The following is a 19911-nucleotide window of genomic DNA, read 5'->3' as shown; positions in this document are numbered from 1 at the left end:
CCGAAGGGAGGGCATTGTAGGCATCGCAGAAGTTAGAGTAGCAATGGTCAAGTACGCTACCAGCCTGTGTTGAGCATTCGATATGCTGATAGAATTTAGGAAGTCTTGTTCTCAAATTAGCTTTGTTAAAATCCTCAACTACAATAAATGCAGTTTCAGGATGTATGGTTTCTAGTTTACATAGAGTCCAGAGAAGTTATTTCAGGGCCGTCGAGGTATCTGCTTGGCGGGGATATACACGGCTGTGACTATAATCAAAGAGAATTCTCTTGGTAGATAATGAGGTCAGCATTTGATGTCAGGTGAACAAATGGACTTAAGTTCCTGTATGTTGTTAAGATCACACCATGAGTCGTTAATCACAAGGCATACACCCGCACCCTTTGGATCGGCCTCTGAGATAAGATCCCACGTCCAGGGTGGAGGTCCGAACAAAGCATCCACTTTGGGAAAGTCGTATTCTAGGTCGTGATGTTGGTAAGTTGACGTAGCTTTTATATCCAATTGTTCTTCCCGTCTGTATGTAATAACACTTGAGATTTTCTGGCTAACAATGTAAGTGATAATACATTAAAAAAACTAAATTACTGCATAGTTTCCTAAGGACCTGAAGAGAGGCGACCATCTCTGTCGGGGCCATTATTGGGGACAACATTGATGTATGGGCTGACTCGGTGAGCGAGTTCATTAGCAAGTGCATCGGTGATGTTGTACCCACTGTGACTATTAAAACTTCCCTAACCAGAAACTGTGGATTGATGGCAGCATTCGAGCAAAACTGAAAGTGCGAACCACCGCTTTTAATCATGGCAAGGCGACTGGAAACCTGACCGAATACAAACAGTGTAGCTATTCCCGCCGCATGGCAATCAAACAAGCAATGTATCAGTAGAGAGATAAAGTAGAGTCGCAATTCAAAGGCTCAAACACGAGACGTATGTGGCAGGGTCTACAGTCAATCACGGATTACAAAAAGAAAACAAGCCTCGTTGCGGACATTGACATCTTGCTACCAGACAAATTAAAACAACTTATTTGCTCGCTTTGAGGACAATACAGTGCCACAGCCCACTAACAAAGCATGTGGGCTCTCCTTCACCATGGCTAACGTGAGCAAAACATTTAAACGTGTTAACCCTTGCAAGGCTGCCGGCCCAGACGGCATCCCTAGCCGCGTCCTTAGAGCATGCGCAGACCAGCTGGCTGGTGTGTTAACTTCTTGGTGACAGGGGGCAGTATTTTCACATCCGGATGAAATGCCCAAATTAAACTGCCTGCCACTCATCCCCAGAAGATAAGATATGCATATTATTAGTAGATTTGGATAGAAAACACTGATGTTTCTAAAACTGTTTGAATCATGTCTGTGAGTATAACAGGACTTATTTAGCAGGCGAAACCCCGAGGACAAACCATCCAGATTTGTTTTTATTTTGCGGTCACACTCTTTTCATTGGGTTTTCATTGGGAATCCAGATTTCTAAGAGACCTGCAGTTCCTATCACTTCCACTGATGTCAACAGTCTTTAGAAATTGGTTGAGGTTATTCCTTTGTGTAATGAAGAAGTATGGCCATCTTGAACGAGGGTCACTTGAAGTGTACTGTTAGATAGAGGCGCGTGACCAGAAAGCATGATACAGTTTGTTTTCTTACTGTATTGAACACAGATCATCCCGTCTTCAATTTTATCAATTATTTACATAAATAAATACCTAAAGTTGTATTACAAAAGTAGTTTGAAATGTTTTGGCAAAGTTTACAGGTAACTGATATTTTGTAGTCACGTTGCGCAAGTTGGAACCGGTTTCGCCGAAAAGCCTTTCTGAAATCTGACATGTTGTCTGGATTCACAACAAGTGTAGCTTTAATTTGCTATCTTGCATGTGTGATTTCATGAACGTCTGATTTTTATAGTAATTTATTTGAATTTGGCGCTCTGCATTTTTCCTGGCTTTTGGCCAGGTCCCACATATCCCAGAGAGGTTTAACGGACATATTTTAATCAATCCCTATCCCAGTCTGCTGTGCCCACATGCTTCAAGATGGCCACAATTGTTCCAATTCCCAAGAAAGCGAAGTTAACTGAACTAAATGATTATTTCAGTTTATGCACTTACTTCTGTCATGAAGTGCTTTGAGAATATCACCTCCACCCTACCGGGTACCCTAGACCCACTCCAATTTGCTTACCACCCCAATAGGTCCACAGATGACGCAATCGCCATTGCACTGCACAATCCCACCTGGACAAGAGGAATACCTATGCAAAAATGCTGTTCATTGACTACAGCTCAGCATTTAACACCATAGAACCCTCCAAACTCGTCATTAAGCTCGAGACCCTGGGTTTCGACCTCGCCCTGTGCAACTGGGTCCTGGATTTTCTGACGGGCCACCCCGCTGATCTTCAACACCGGGGCCCCACAAAGGTGCATTCTCAGCCCTCTCCTGTACTCCCTGTTCACCCATGACATGCACACCTCCAACTCAAATCATCAAGTTTGCAGACGACACTACAGTGGTAGGCTTGATTACCAACAACGATGAGATGGCCTACAGGGAGGAGGTGAGGGCCCTTGGAAAATAACCTCTCACTCAACATCAACAAAACAAAGGAGATGATCGTGGACTTCAGGAAACAGCAGAGGGAGCATCCCCCCCATCCACATCGACGGGACAGTAGTGGAGAAGGTAGAAAGTTAAGTTCCTTGGTGTACACATTACAGACAAACTGAAAATGATCCACCCACACAGATAGCGTGATGAAGAAGGCGCAACAGCGCCTCTTCAACCTCAGGAGGTTGAAGAAATTTGGCTTGACACCCAAAACTGAAACTTTTACAGATGCACAATCGAGAGCATCTTGTCGGGCTGTATCACTGCCTGGTACAGCAACTGCTCCGCCCATAACCGCAAGGCTCTCCAGAGGATAGTGCGGTCTACACAACGTATCACCAGGGGCAAACTACCTGCCCTCCAGGACACCTACAGCACCCAATGTCACAGAAAGGATAAAAAGATCAAAGACAACAACCACCCGAGCCACTGCCTGTTCACCCCACTATCATCCAGAAGGCGAGGTCAGTACAGGTGCATCAAAACTGGGACCGAGAGACTGAAAAACAGCTTCTATCTCAAGGCCATCACTAACAGAGTGGCTGCTGCCAACACACAGACTCAAATCTCTTGCCACTTTAATAAATGTAATAAATGGATTTAATAAAAGGTATCACTAGTCACTTGAAATAACGCCACTTTAATAATGTCTACATATCCTACCTTATCCTACTCATCTCAAATGGATATACTGGATTCTCTACCATCTACTGCATCTTGCCTATGCCGCACGGCCATCACTCATCACTATATTTACATGTACATATTCATCCCTTCACATTTGTGTGTACAAGGTAGTCTTTGTGAATCTGTTAGATTACTTGTTAGATATTACTCGGAACTAGAAGCACAAGCATTTCGCTACACTCGCATTAACATTTGCTAACCATGTGTATATGAAAAATACAATTTGATTTGTCCGTTTGTGTTTTGCTGGTGTCATTTTTGCAGGAAAAATATATTTTGTCTGGTAATCTGAGTGGCTGGTAGATTTTTAAATCTACCTCCCACAGTAACTGATGGACCAAAAAGTAAATTTTAGGCCCTGTGACTATCACTCTGATATTAGCTACTAGGTAGCTACTTTCCACGCCGTTGCGGGAAGCGGGAACTAAGGATATTATGTTTCGGTGTTGAAGCCGTTCATCCCCTTGATACATACTTAAACTGTATGTATGTATCAAGGTGACATCTAGATGGTTATTAATATGAGTTATTTCTTGTGTGGCTATCCTGCTTTAATTAAAATCATGGGAAGGAAAAAAAATTGCCATGTTAGCTACCGCCGGCGACACCCTGCTACAGCTGCCCCGACCTCAGGTCGGCAGGCACCTTGATACTGGTGCACTGGTCATCAGCCACGCAAAACATGCACCCCAAATCAGCCACGCAAAACGGTCTTGAGTGACAACAAATCTTCCCAAATTACCCGATTTGCTTTCCACACACCCACTCCTTTTGACATACCTACTCGCCCATACTCAGTCGCCATATTGGGCTGCAGTTACCCCATACTTACTGTGACCTGGATTTTTTTTATTTGGGAGCATCTTGTAATTATTGAAATATAAAGTGAACACATGTTCATTGGCATCACAGCTGTACCATTACTACAGGGAAAATGGCTTGTTTTTAGCCCTAACAGATAAAAAGATATTACCAGCCCAATGTTTATTTCTTCTTATTGCAGGGGGATTGGTGAGCTGCATTTTACATACATAAACCATGTTGCAGGCCGTTCTAAAACTGCTTGTGGGACATTTGTTTACACCTTGTGCAGTCATGTTACCTCCTTAGCTAGCCACCTGGTAACTTTACAAGTAAGCTATATCCGAACATTTGAGGCCACAGAAAGACGGATAATATTCCACAAATGACTTGGTATTTGTGTCAACATTTTGGCTTTTTATAATAAACAAATGTATTTCCATTGTTACATAGTCTCTAGGGCACAACATGTGCTTCAGAAGTAGCTTGAATACATAAAAGGCCCAATACAGGATATATCTCAAAATATTTTCTGGTGCGCCTAACTTTTAAAAGTTGGGAGCACCAGAGCTACAATGAAAGATGTTAATTTAGAGCCCCCGATGCTAGAATCTCCGTTCCTTAGCGTGTGGAAATGCTACTTCACCCCTCTCAATGTCACCTGACCGAGCAGGAGAGAGATGGAGACTGAGAGAACTACCTGCAATGGCAGGAGGGTTCTTAAAGCTCACTGTAGAAAAACATGATCCATTCATCTATCTATCTATCATGTCACGTGGAATGCACGCACACATAACATGCACACAGAGAGTCAGTAATTGTGTCTATTTCAGGATAGCTAGCCAAGCCATTACATTTAGAGAGGTGAGAAGAGAATAAAATGCATCACAGAATAAATCGGATAAATCTGGGATAAACATGGAGGCGTGCAGGAAGACTATTGTGGATTTTAAAAAACGGGAAAAAAGGAGGGGAGGGAAGGAAGGTGTTGGAAGGGATTAAGAGGGAGAGAGATGGATTTTTTTTCCCATCACAACCAGCTATCATAGACCCTTTATGCAAAATGGTAGATCCCAGCTTTCTTGCCGAGCAATCTGTCAACAGGAAACAAGGAAAACAACACGAACGACAGAGAAAGGGGAAAAAGAGAGGGATGGAAAGAGAATGAAGCGAGCAGCCCAGAATGAAGCGAGCAGACACCGTAACACCAGACAACACACAACACACAGAGAGAAAGACAGATGAGGCTGGAGGATGGCGATACGGTACTTACATGAGGACTCTGTGCCAAACATGGCTGGGCCGGGCGCTGCGATGGAGATAGAGGGAGAGAGGGAAGAGGGAGGGAGAGAGAGAGAGAGGGAGGGGGGGGTTGATGAGCAGGCAGCTACACAGCGGGGGTCATCAAAGCACACAATGCAGCCAGCCGGCCTGCCCTGGCTTTCAGATGCTCGGCTCGCTCACAAGCTTCGCACTCCGCTCCTGTAGCCGTTAAACGGCCTTCCTCCACACACACAGCTCCCAAAACACACACGGTCCAGCCGCTGAACAGGGGCCTCAAGAGAGGGAAAAAACCATCCAACAATAGATTTCCTTCTCCACAGAAAACATGCGTGTTTAAATCCAGACAGAGAAGGAGCTGCCTGCCTGCTGCAGCTAGCTCTCCTCCTCTTGCCGTCTCCTACTATCCTCCGTTTCTCTATCTCTCGTTGTATATGTCCATGTAGCCGAGAACGAGAGGCGGGCCGTCCCGGTAAAAAAACTGAAAGCAAATACTGCAATCCTGTAGGCAGCCTGGTGGGTAATTCTATATCGATGCAAACAGTGAGTGATGTCAGGAACCCTGACCGACACTGGTCGCGTTCCCCTGCTCAGACGCTGCATGCATCAACCAATAGTGGCGTGCCACGTCATCAACTGCGTTGTCAGGTACCAGATTGCTATAACCTAACGTAGAAGGCGAAAAAAGACGCCTGAGCAGAGGAATCGGAAGTTAAAAATACGGTATTCCTGAAAACCAACAACATCTGCTTTCTTCCAACGCTGCCAAGGGTGAGATTGCTATGACATATGTTGTAAGCCGATACTTAAAAATACCTATCCAGGCGTTATAAGACCTGGCATGGGTAAGCAATGCCTGGGCAGAGAAATGCGCCCACTGACTGACTGCTGCTGGAGAGAGGGCAAAGGGGGGAGGGAGGGAGGGGGGCATGCAAGTGGTACTGGGAAAAGACCAATCATATGGGGTTGTCTAGTATGGTCCCCCCCCCAAAACAACTGCTGTCAAACACACACATACCCCTCACCGGATGAGCGGTAGGATAAGGGGAATAGAGGCAGGTCCAATGTGGCAGCTGAATGAATAGGAACCACTACTCTGGAGACAGCTGTGTGTATACCTGCCTGTGCAGCGGCTACACTAATGAACACGTACACCAGGTGAATTCACCTACCTACAGTACAGGGAATTATCCAACCACATTCAACCATATAAGGTACCAAAAATATTAGGTCTATATATGCGTGGGTGTGTTGTAATTACATTAACATTCAGCAAAATGCAACGGTCAGCAAACAAAATCAGTCACGCGCCGAACTGCAACATTTTTTAACATTTGAATGATGACACTGATTGAGCATGATACCCACAGTCTGTTAAGAGAGCCCATGATTATTCACTCAGTATTATCTCTAACCTATTGCATGAATCTGCATGTTGTACACATGAATGCATAGTAGTAGATTAGAAGCTAGGAATATCATTATCAGAGTGCATACGTAGGTGATTATGTGAATAGGAGACTACGAGTATGTGTGTATTCTGGGTGGTTATGCTGAGTGTTTATGTAATAACCAAGAGTGTTCATGATGAGTGCGTGTGTCAGGGTTTCCGTTAGCCAGCAATTGCCGGCTTTGGGCGATTAAAAAAAAAACAACCTAAAAGCCGATAAATAAAACAGTTGCCAAAATGACCTGGAGAAAAAAAAAAAAAATCCCATTGCAAAATAATGCTTTTTATTCATTGATTGAAATACCAGTGGATGTAAATTCATTTGACCATCATGGTTATCGGTCTATAGGTTAATGTGCATAATTTAGTGGAATTAAATTGGCCTGTGTGTATTTTCGTTAGTCATCATGATTTTCATTGCGCAACAATTCTAAATGCCATTGCGTGTTAAAAACTGTACACTATTAAAAAGAGCTAATATTTTGTGTGTGCGTGCGTGTGTGTTAGCACTGGGCCTATATGTAAGACTTGCTGTCATGTCAGACAGCCCAAACTGTCATTAGAATAAAGGACTGGAGTGTGATAGTAGCATTAGGATTAAGCCTAGTTCTGTGACTGAGAAAGAAAGGGAGAAGGAGAGAGCGAGAGGGAGAAAGAGGGAGTCTTGACTAAGGCCTCTTCTCCTTTGTCCCTCACACATGGTGGCTCCCGCTCTTCCTTCGCCAAAACCCAACGTCTTTGTCCTTCAAGCGGAGACAGGACCGGCCCACCTTCACCCATGCCTCCCTCCCTCATCCTTCTTCGTCTTCTATCCCGCCATCCCTCCCCCTCTACTAAAGACATCTCCATGTTAATTTACACAAGGGTCTCTGAAACACCGCACCGGGGGAGAGGAGGAGGGGAAGATAAGAGGGGGAAGGGAGGAGGGATGTTCTGTACAAGGATTAGCTTTAATAAAAACAATCCCCATCTGTAATCATGGGCATCCTAATCTGCTCAAATGTCAGCTTTCCCTAATATTTCATCTGACTGGAGCTCCCATAATCTGATCTAGAATCAGTATTTATGAGTGTGTTCATAATTAGGGCTAGGGTAAGCAAGGCATGAACACCACATTACTATCTATAACGTCAGATGTACTATCATCCTCTAAAACACTCAACTGATGTAAGACTACGGCTGTGACGATACTATAGCAATATTTGTTCCATGCCAAAAATGAAAACACGAAGCAGATTAAACTCTTTGGTCTTTTAAAAAACCCGCTGTATGTCAACTATTGCTCTATAACTTATAAAATAAATATATAATGTGACTATGATGACAACACTATGATGTTTGTTTCTAACGATAGGACTGTTTAAAAAAATAAAATAATAATTAGCTTTGTTTCCTTGCCACGATACTAAGGGGTATCGGGATACTGGTATTGTCCCAGCCCTATTTAGGACATGTGCTTAGAGGCAATGCTGTCAATATTCAACAAGGTGAACCAAGAGGAAGAAAAAAAGGCCTTGGGCACTGCTGGCCTAGAACGAGTCCAGGACCTGATTCAATATGAAATCATTAGTTTATACACAAAAGCATTCAACAGAATGGAAACAAGTGCTAAGGGGCATTGTCCTTTTCTATGGCGAGCGTAAGACCTGTGAGAGAATAGCTGCCGCCTTCAGTAAAGCAGAGAGCCCATAAAGTCCTCAATCATCATCGGTTCAGATTCCGAACAGGATAGTTATTTGAGTTGAGCATTGCCAATTGGCACACTCTCTGGCCTCTCGTTGCCTTGACGACCTTCAGGACGCAGGGCCATTGTCATGGCGACCACAAGGGCCAGGTGAGGTGGATGGGGGATGAGGGACTAGTTATAATCGCAGCAAGACAGCCATCAATAAGTGGCCAATAAGTCTGGCTGCACATCTGACTGGCTGACTTACTGTTATTGATGGCTGGCTTACTTACCAAATACTTACTTACTAAATTGAGAAGTGATGTGACTAAACTGAACAAAAATAAAAACTATATTATGAAGATCAATGATATAAAGAATGATGGAAAAAAAACTTGAGTACTTTAAATGAAATGGGCAGAAAGACAAATTCAACTCCATCATTCATTGAATCAGATGGTTTATTTATCACAAAACAATTTGATGTTAATTATTTTAATGATTACTTCATTGGCAAAGTGGGCAAACAGACAGGAAATGCCAACAATGAACAGTGAGCCATCGTATTCATGCATTAAAAAACAAAATGAAAGAAAAGCAAGTTTGAATTTTGTAAAGTTAGTGTGGGAGAGGTGGGAAAACTAGTGTTATCGATCAATAAATGACAAAACTCCTGGCATGGACAACAGACGGAAAGTTACTGAGGATGGTAGCGCACTCCTATCTGTCATATCTTTAATATGAGCCTAGAGGAAAGTCTTTGTCCTCAGGCCTGGAGGGAAGCCAAAGTCATTCCGCTACCCAAGAGTGGCAAAGCGATCTTTACTGGTTCTAACAGCAGACCTATCAGCTTGTTGCCAGCTCTGAGCAAACTATTCTGTTTGCCCAAATTCAACACTATTTCTCTTTAAACAAATTCACAGACTTTCAGCATGCTTATAGTGAAGGGCACTCAACATGTACTGCACTGACACAAATGACTGATGATTGGTTGAAATAAATAGATAATAAGGTGATTGTGGGAGCTGTAGTGTTAGATTTCAGTGCAGGCTTTGATATCGACCATAACCTGTTTTTGAGAAAACATGTTTTGTGGATTTTCAACCTCTGCCATATCTTGGATTCAGAGCAATCTAATTGAACTCCAAATTTCCTTTAATGGAAGCCTCTAATGTTAAACATCTAGGGTGTGCTGTACCGCATGGCAACTCTCTAGGCCCTCTACTCTTTCCTATTTTTACCAATGACCTGCCACTGGCATGAAACAAAGCATGTGTGTCCATGTATGCTGCTGATTCAACCATATATATGTGTCAGCAACCACAGCTAATGAAGTCACTGAAACCCTTAACAAAGAGTTACAGTCTGTTTTGGAATGGGTGGCCAGTAATAAACTGGTTCTGAACATCTCTAAAACTAAGAACATTGTATTTGGTACAAATCATTCCCTAAGCTCTAGCCCTCAGCTGAATCTGGTAATGAATGGTGTGGCTGTTGAACAAGTTGAGGAAACTCAATTACTTGGCGTTACCTTAGATTGTAAACTGTCATGGTCAAAACATCTAGATTCAATGGTTGTCAAGATGGGGAGAGGTCTGTCCATAATAAAGAAAAGCTCAGCTTTTTTGACACCACACTCCAAAAAGCAAGTCCCGAAGGCTCTAGTTTTGTCTTATCTTGATTATTGTAGTCATGTGGTCAAGTGCTGCAAAGAAATACCTAGTTAACCAATAACAATCTAAGCCGAGATATAGGAAACATCAGGAAATATATATTTTGACATGTATTTAAACTTTATTTTGTTACTAAACAGTCTAAGCCGTGGAAGGGGTTTCTACTAAGCTGTATGGAATTGTTTTAAGAAGGTCAAACCAACGACCACTTTGCTATTTGATTGAAGTATATCTTTTGTTGTTGATGAAAATATTTATTTGGCCTTACTCCTATTAGCCCATACAAACGCATAGAATAACATATTCTCTAAATGGAACAACAGTTAGTGTGTCCCCCCCCAAACATTTTTGAAAGAAATTTAGTTTGGAAGTATACAACGGGTGGTTCTAATCCTGAATGCTGATTGGTTAAAACCGCGTTTCAGCCGGTGTCTATTCCACATGTTACCACTGGCTAAATCTAGCGTTAAAATGCCTGTTTAACTCTGTACCATCTGACTGCGCAATCCACTGTCTCATCTGCCCAGCCTGGCACTTTATAAACTTGATCTCCACTATAAAAAGCATCTAGATTCTAGACATTATCTCACATTTCTTTTAGACTAACATTTCATTTTCAACAGCTGAGATTTGTATCAACCTTGCGGTCTGTCTCTGCAACATTGTTTCAATATTCAATTCGATCTCCAGCTGTCCTGTAGTAATGAACGTGTCAGGAGTCGGGATGAGACAGGCAGGTTGCGTTTCTCAGCCAATCGAAATCTTGAATCAGCTGGCATCGTTTTTCTGGACAAAGAAATGTAAATTGACAGAAGGTCAAACGAAACAAAGTGCAGCTAGTTTGCAGTCTTTCCATCTTCAGTGAACAACAGTGTCCTGACGAGTGAGCACATTTTCTATGCCAGGTGAAATTGCACCTCATTGTTATGTATGTAACCAAATAAATGTCACTAGAAAACAGCTTAAACAAATGCAAATATGGCTACTTTGCTGTTATTCTGGTTGCACTTTTTGACATGACTAAGTTAGCCGTAGTTGGCTAGCAAGCAAGGGAAAAGAACGTTGCCAGCCAGTATGGCAATGGAACATTTAGAACGAAAGACTGGGTCGCGTCTCTAGCAACCGAACCGATAGAACGAACAACCAGCCGGCTTGAGTAGCAACCCTAGATTTGTATTGGGACTATATCTTGTGAAAGGATGAAAAAGTATGAACAAATTCACCACAATAATGTTTTTAATGAAAATATGTCAAATCATTATTTGAATATATTTGTAAACCGTTGTATATAAGTGATAATGCCTTCAAAGCCAGTGTTTGGAGGAAATATTGAAACGGGTATTAACAACACCTGCGCCAATATATCCTCCAAACACCGGCTTCGTGGGCATTCTCACTTAAGTGTCTGCCCTATATCTGACAGATAAGAAATATCTGGAAATATTAGTTATTTATTTTGACATGTATTTAACCCCTTTGTTTAGTGACAAAAATGTCTCCATATATACTTCCATAAATATTTTCAACAGGTACTGGGGGACTTCAGATGAGTCTTGTGAGGCCTGTGGGCATCCTAGAGCAAAATAAATGACAAAACAACCAACATTTACACAGGGTCATATTAGCGTGTAGCCCAAACTGTTCGGACGCTATAGACAAACGTTGGCAGATCGGCTGTCCCGACTTCAGACGAGTCGCAAGACGCTTGTGTTGGTCGTAGTGCAAAACGGAGAACACCATCGTGTTAGTGAGAGTCTTATCTTTCTATAATAGTTTGAAGGCAAAACCGTTTGGAGGCGAGATATGATTTTGTGAGAAAACTGTGTCTCATGGTCTGACAAATACCGCTCTAGCTCGGTCACCTTTCTGCGCAGATGCAGAAGTATTACATATGCGGATGTGGTGGATTGAGAAGCATCCAAAACAACATATCTCTAGTTTAAAATGATGGATCTTGATGGGGATTTGTGTATTATGCTAATTGGATTTGTGGGGGCGCGGACATTGACCTTAGAGGATTAAGCTGCGGCTGGCCCAGAACAGAGTAGCACATCTTGCTATTCATTGTAAACAGAGGGCTAATATAAATACTATGCATGCCAGTCTCTCTTGGCTAAGAGTTAATGAGAGTCTGACTGAAAATTCTAAATTGTTTGCATAATAGTCATCTCACACACAGCTTTGACAGACACACTAAACCCAACCAGACATGCCACCAGGGATCTTTTCACAGTCCCCCGGTCCAGAACAAATTCAAGAAAGCGTACAGCATTATTTAGATCCATTATTGCATGGAACTCCCTTCGGTTTATTTGAGCAATATGAGATTGAAAACCTGGTTTCAGAAAACAGACAAAGCAAATCCTCACCACGGCACAATGCCTCTCCCCTATTTTACTTACTTGATATTTTGTGTAAGTATTGATATATAGGCTGTGTGTGCAGTTTTTTAAATGTATGTTGTTCTGTTCTTGAGCTGTTCTTCTCTATTAAAGTTCTGTATTATGTCATGTTTCATGTGGACCCCAGGAAGAGTAGCTGCTGCTTTCGCAACAACTAAAATGGGGATCCTAATAAAATACCAATTGTATTTGAAATCCCATATACCAACTTCGGAAATAGCTATCCCTCTCCGCCTGAATCTCTCTCGCGACCAATCATATTCATGATCAGAACAATGCTGCTATTTTCAGGTCTCTCCAGAGCTGTACAGTCAGGTTCAAGTCCGGGCTTTGGCTGGGCCACGGAAGTTGAACCTTCGCCCCAGTCTGAGGTCCTGAGCAGGTTTTCATCAAGGATCTCTATCATCACTTTGGCCAGTTTTAGTTGTGTAGGCTTGTAATTGTTTGTCCAAACAGCGGTTGGGAATGGGAGCCATCTTGTTGCCCTCCGGTCCTGGGTAAGACCAACACTGACTCTTGACAATTGTAACTTAGCGTCCTTGTTTGGCAGCTTGCGTTTCAACAGTTTGAGTCTGAGGCCACTCTTGCACTACCAGTTGTATAATAGTTCTTAATTCTGTGAATACTTGCATAAAAAGGTTATTTTGAAGTTTGAGCGATGCAAAAACGGACAGCAGCTCCTTTCGGAATCTTAAATGGACTCTAGCACGGTATAATTTTTTGGGATAACCAAGGGGTTGTAGACGGGAAGAAAACAGTGCTTTGAATACCTGTCCCGACTCGTGAGCGTGTAAAGCAGCACAAGCCTCATTGCCCTGTTGACTGAATCTAGTCTACCCTGCACTGTCTGGTGTCGAGCACACAATGCCCCATCAAAAGATGCAAAGACTGTGTCCCAACCTTCTTTTGTGTAACACGAAATCCCTAACAGACAAGGTAGATGAGCTTTACCCTGACTCAGGCTAACGAGACTGAATGGTGGGCGAGTGACCGAGTCCTGGTTAAAGGCAGATGTTCCAGACTCGATAGTCAGGCTTCAAGGCTATAGTTTGCATAGAAAGGCCAGAGTAACCACATGTGGTGGGGGTGTAGCCATGTACATAATGCACAGCATCCATCACAAGCGTTTACTGGACCATGAGGATGACAGCTTTGCGTGTTTGTGGACTTGTCTAAGACCATCTCTACTACCACACGGCTTTAACGGCATTGTGTCTGCTGTCCTCTATCACGTCCTCAAATCTTCTAAAAAAGACCCCATCTGACTCTCAGGCCCTGGAATATCTCAGTACTATTCAAAACAGATATTGTCTTCCAGGTATTGTGATGCCAGCACACTGAAACATGGTCCATTGATTTAATTGGAGAACGGCGCCAGAAGGGATGGCCGACGTTTTACGGGCTCCTAACCAATTGTGCTATTTTGGGTGTTTTTCAAATTGTTTAACTAATTTTGTACATAATGTTGATGCTACCGTCTCTTATGACAGAAAAGAGCTTCCGGATATTAGAAGAGCGATTACTCGCCTCGAACTGGGTGAAGAATTTTTCTTTAAATGAGTCTGACACGAAGGATATAATGTTGCTCACAGACAAGGCTCAAATCTCCGTCATTCACATGAAGAAAATCAGGAAATACAGGGGGCGGAGATCAGGATGCTTTGTGAGAATTCGTCAGCAAACCTGCCTCTGCCATCTGTTCTATTAGCCAACGTGTAATCACTAGAGAATAAACTGGATGAGGTCCGTTCGAGACCATCCTACCAAAGGGACATTAAAAACGGTAATATCTTATGTTTCACCGAGTCATTGCTGAATAACGACATGTATAATATACAGCTGTCTGGGTTCTCTGTGCATCGGCAGGGCAGAACAGCTACGTCCGGTAAGATGAGGGGTGTGTGTCTATTTGTCAATAACAGCTGGTGCGCAATGTCTAATATCAGTCACGAGGTATTGCTCGCCTGAGGTAGAGTAACTCACAATAAGCTGTAGACCACACAATCTATATTTTTCGTAGCCATCTATTTACCACCACAAACCGACACTGGCACTAAGACCACACTTAAAGAGCTGTATAAGGCCAAGAAAGACAAACAAGAAAATACTCATCCAGAAGTGGCGCTCCTAGTGGCCAAGGTCTTTAATGCAGGCAAACTTAAATCCATTTGACCTAATTTCTACCAGCATGTCACATGTGCAACCAGAGAAGAAACTCCACCCCCCCCCCCAAAAAAAATAGCACTAGACTACTTTACTCCACACACAGAGAAGCGTACAAAGCTTCCTCCCCCCCATTTGGCAAATCAGACCATAATTATATGCTCCTGATTCCTGCTTACAAGCAAAAACTAAAACAGGAAGTATCAGTGTCTCGCTCAAAACGGAAGTGGTCAGATGATGTGGGTGCTACACTAGAGGAGGGTTTTGCTAGAACAGACTGGAACATGTTCTGGGATTGATCCAATGGCATTGAGGAGCATACCACTTCAGTCACTGGCCACATCAATAAGTGCTTCGACAACGTAGTTGCCACAGTGACATTACGTACATATCCTAACCCGAAGCCATGGATTACAGGCAACATCCGCACAGAGCTGAAGGCTAGAGCTGCCGCTTTCAAGGAGCGGGACACTAATCTGGACACTTACACAAAATCCCGCTATGCCCTCAGACGAACCATCAAACATACAAAACATAAATACGGGACTAAGATTGAATCCTACTACACTAGCTCTGACACTCGTCAGATGTGGCAGGGCTTGCAAACTATTATGGACTACAAAGGGAAACTCAGCCGTGAGCTACCTAGTGACGCGAGCCTACCAGAAAGGCTTTAAAGATTTTTATGCTCACTTCGAGGCAAGCAACACTGAAGCATGCATGAGAACACCAGCAACTCCGGATGACTGTGTGATCACGCTCCCCGTAGCCGATGTGAGCAACACCTTTAAAATAGGTCAACTTTCACAAGGCCGCAGGGCCAGACGGATTACCAGGACGAGTACTCAGACCATGCGCGGACCAACTGGAAAGTGTCTTCACTGACAATTTCAACCTCTCAACATGTTTCAAGCATACCACCATAGTCCCTGTGCCCAAGAAAGCAAAGGTAAACTGCCTAAATGACTACCGTTCTGTAGCACTCACATCGGTAGCCATGAAGTGCATTGAAAGGCTGGTCATGGCTCACATCAACACAATCATCCCGGAAATCCTAGCCCTACGCCAATTTGCATACCACCCCAACAGATCCACAGATGACACAATCTCAAATCGCACTCCACTCTGCCCTTTCCCACCTGGACAAAAGGAAAACCTGTGAGAAGGCTGTTCATTGATTACAGCTTTGCGTTCAACACCATAGCTTATTGATGAGCTTTGCGGTACTAAGGACCCAGGGACTAAACACCTCCCTCTGCAACTGGATCCTGGACTTCCTGACACCACCTGGGGGCAGCCTAAGGGTAGGCAACAACACATCTGCCACTCTGATCCTCAACACGGGGTCCCCTCAGGGGTGCGTGCTTAGTCCCCTCCTGTATTCCGTTCACCCACGACTGCATAGCCAAGAGTGACTACACCATCATTAAGTTTGATGACAACAACGGTGGTAGGCCTGAACACAGTCAACGATGAAAAAGCCTATAGGGAGGAAGTTAGAGACCTGGCCATGTGGTGCCAGGACAACAACCTCTCCCTTAATGTGAGAAAAAAAAAGAGATGGACTCCAGGAAAAGGAGGGCCAAACACACCTCCATTCACATTGGCGGGGCTGTAGTGGAGCGGGTCGATAGATTCAAGTTCTTTGGTGTCAACATCACTAAACTATCATGGTCAAAACACACCAAGAAAGTCGTAAAGAGGGCACAACAACACCTGTTCCCCTTCAGGAGACTGAAAAGATTTGGCATGGGTCCTCAGATCCTCAAAAAGTTTTCCAGTTGCACCGAGAGCACCCTGACCGGTTGCATCACAGCCTGGCATGGCAACTGCTTGGCATCTGACCGTAAGGTCACTACAGAGGGTAGTGCATATAGTCCAGTACATCACTGGGGCCAAGCTTCCTGCCATCCAGGACCTATATACTAGGCGGTGTCAGAGGAAGGCCCACACCAATCACCCAAGTCATAGACTGTTCTCTCGGGTAAAACGCACAGCAAGAGGTACCGGAGCACCAAGTCTAGGTCCAAAAGGCTCCTGAACAGCTTCTACTCCAAAGCCATAATAAGACTGCTGAACAATTAATCAAATCATAGGCCATCCGGACTATATGCATGAACCCCTTCCCCACCCTTTGGTTTTACACTGCTGCTACTTGCAGTTTATTATCCATGCATAGTCACTTTACCCATACCAACATGTACAAATTACCTCAACTAACTTGTACCCTCGCACATTGACTCGGTATCGGTACCCACTGTATATAGCATCATTATTACGTTATTGTGTTACTTATTTTTTTGTTTCAAATAGTTTTAAGATTTAATAAAAATATTTTTGTAACTATTTCATTAACTGCATTGTTGTTTAAGGGCTTGTAGGTAAGCATTTCAAGGTAAGGTCTACACCTGTTGTATTCGGCACATGTGACAAATAAAATTTGATTTAATTTGTGCACTCAGTTTGGACTAAAACAAGTGGTGTCAAAACCAACTAGAGACTCCAATCAACTTGACTTCATCACTAACATCACAGGCCTGTAGTAATGCTTTGGTTCGGCTGACACCTAGATTAACTCCGCTATGCTATTCGAACAAATGTGCTCACATACTCCCTTAAAAAGACCTAAGCATGCAAAATGAGAAAATGCGGCAATTGTAATGTTTGTCAATCTTGAGATCCCATAGTCAGTATACACTTCCTCAAAAGTCAGAATTAATGTAACTCAAGAAATCTGTCATTACATTTACTTTTTTGAAGAGATCTTAATTGTGCAATTTTACGTTAAAATATATGTTGTTGTTAAGTGAAGAAAAAATTTGCATGAAAACAAGTCGTCTATTATTGAACGACAACACTTAATTAAAGAATCCCTACTGTTGACCATTGGAGAAATGCTGTGTGTTTCAATTTAAGAGTCAATGCCATGCTATGTTGTTGTCTTGGGGCTCTCTTTATGTAGTGTTGTCTCTCTTGTCGTTATGTGTTTTTTGTCCTATATTTTTATTTAATTTATTTTTAATCCCAGCCCCCGTCCTTACAGGAGGCCTTTTGGTAGGCCATCGTTGTAAATAAGAATTTGTTCATAACTAGAGGTCGACCGAGTATGATTTTCAACGCCGATGCCGATTATTGGAGGACCAAAAAAGCCGATACCGATTAAATCGGACGATTTATATATATTTATATATAAATTTGTAATAATGACAATTACAACAATACTGAATGAACACTCATTTTAACTTAATATAATACATCAATAAAATCAATTTAGTCTCAAATAAATAATGAAACATGTTCAATTTGGTTTAAATAATGCAAAATCAAAGTGTTGGTGAAGAAAGTAAAAGTGCAATATGTGCCATGTAAAAAAGCTAACCTTTCAAGTTCCTTGCTCAGAACATGAGAACATATGAAAGCTGGTGGTTCCTTTTAACATGAGTCTTCAATATTCCCAGGTAAGAAGTTTTATGTTGTAGTTATTATAGGACTATTTCTCTCTATACCATTTGTATTTCATATACCATTGACTATTGGATGTTATAATAGGCACTTTAGTATTGCCAGCCTAATCTCGGGTGTTGATAGGCTTGAATTCATAAACAGCGCAATGCATGAAGCACAGCAAAGAGCTGCTGGCAAACGCAGTAAAGTGCTGTTTGAATGAATGCTTACGAGCCTGCTGCTGCCTACCACCGCTCAGTCAGACTGCTCTATAAAATCATAGACTTAATTATAATAACACACAGAAATACGAGCCTTAGTTCATTAATATGGTAAAATCCGGAAACTACCGTTCCGTATTTTATCTAACGGGTGGCATCCAGAAGTCTAAATATTGCTGTTACATTGCACAACCTTCAATGTTATGTCATAATTACGTAAAATTCTGGCAAATTAGTTCGCAACGAGCCAGACGGCCTGAACTGTTGCATATACCCTGACTGTGTGCAGTGAAAGTCTATGAAAGAATGATGAAGGACCTAATACTATAGGAAACGGAGTCTGCAGCATTGTTTCATGAAGAGCAGATCCACTGACAGTCTTGCTGCACATAGTACAAAGCTGACAAAAACGCTGTCGATGCTCACTCCAAATTTAATGTCAACGCCACCTTCATTACCTCCCAGGTAATCAGGGTGCAGCTCTCTTCGGACCTCTCATGGGATGCCCACTTCTGATACATGCTGAAGAGAGCCCAACCAACAATCCATTACCTGAGCGTAGCTGGACAGTTTACTAGATACATCACCCAGTTCACAAAAACTGATTGCTCCTACAGTCAGCGAGTCAGGCATTGGGGCATTCACTTACTGTTCGATTGACTGTTAGAGTGGGCAAAATAAGTGACCTAAGCGACTGAGCGTCATATGATCGTCGGTGCCAGGCGCGCAGATCCAGAATCTCAGAAACAGCCACCTTCCTGGGCTTTTCACACACGACAGTGTCTATAGTTTACAGAGAATGGAAGTGAAACAAAAAACGTCAAGAATCCCACAAGCCGGGCAACAAACAGACAAATAACACCGCAATACAACACTGGTGTGCAGACCGGCATCTTGGAACGCACATCTTGTCAATCCTTGTCAGAGATGTGCTATTGCAGCAGACGACCACACCGGGTTCCACTCCTATGAGCTAAAAACAAGAAGTGGCTCCAGTAGGCATGAGCTCACCAGCACTGGACAATTGAGGTCTGGAAAAACATTACCTGGTCCATTTAATCCCAGGTTCTGTTGAGTCATACTAATGGCAGAGTCAGGATTTGTAGTTCACAACATGAGTCCATGGACCCATCCTGCCTGGTACAGGCTGATGGTGTATGTTTCCCTGGCACACATTAGCTCCCTTGATACCAATTGAGCAGGCTGTTCTGGAGGCAAAGGGGGGTCCGACCGGTACTAGATGGGTGTACCTAATAAACTGAGTCTATATGTGACATTCATCAGGCCTGTCCTGGAATATGCTTCACCTGTTTCCCAGTGGCCGGTCTGGAGCATGAAGTCACACTGGCTGTGAGGCTACTGCGTAGCAACCTAGCGGTGCCAAAAGCCCTGGTCTGCCCTAGAAAGTCTATGTATAGTACAATCGGCAGAAGAACTAGCGGCCGTTTTGGCACTAACATTTGTTCGATCCCCACAGTGAATTATTTAAAAGTTTGCTACAAATCA

General features: G+C 43.0%; 1 protein-coding gene across 4 annotated transcripts in view; it reads right to left on the bottom strand.

Annotated features, from left to right (window-relative positions):
* Window positions 1-19911, bottom strand: part of LOC135524122 (suppressor of tumorigenicity 7 protein homolog) — an 86908-nt gene that overhangs the window by 45590 nt on the left and 21407 nt on the right. For 2 of the 4 annotated variants that reach the window (XM_064951330.1, XM_064951328.1), the window contains exon 2: window positions 5379-5414. The exons of the other annotated variants lie outside the window; for them this stretch is intronic. In XM_064951330.1, coding sequence (XP_064807402.1) covers window positions 5379-5400 — 22 coding nt within the window. In that variant the 5' untranslated portion in view covers window positions 5401-5414. The remainder of the gene's footprint in view (window positions 1-5378; window positions 5415-19911) is intronic. 4 annotated transcript variants of the gene reach the window in all.

Source organism: Oncorhynchus masou, chromosome 31 (genome assembly GCF_036934945.1).
Source record: "Oncorhynchus masou masou isolate Uvic2021 chromosome 31, UVic_Omas_1.1, whole genome shotgun sequence".
NCBI classification, from domain to species: domain Eukaryota; kingdom Metazoa; phylum Chordata; class Actinopteri; order Salmoniformes; family Salmonidae; genus Oncorhynchus; species Oncorhynchus masou.
Note: the sequence above shows the minus strand (reverse complement) of the source record. Positions and strands in the feature narration are given on the sequence as shown.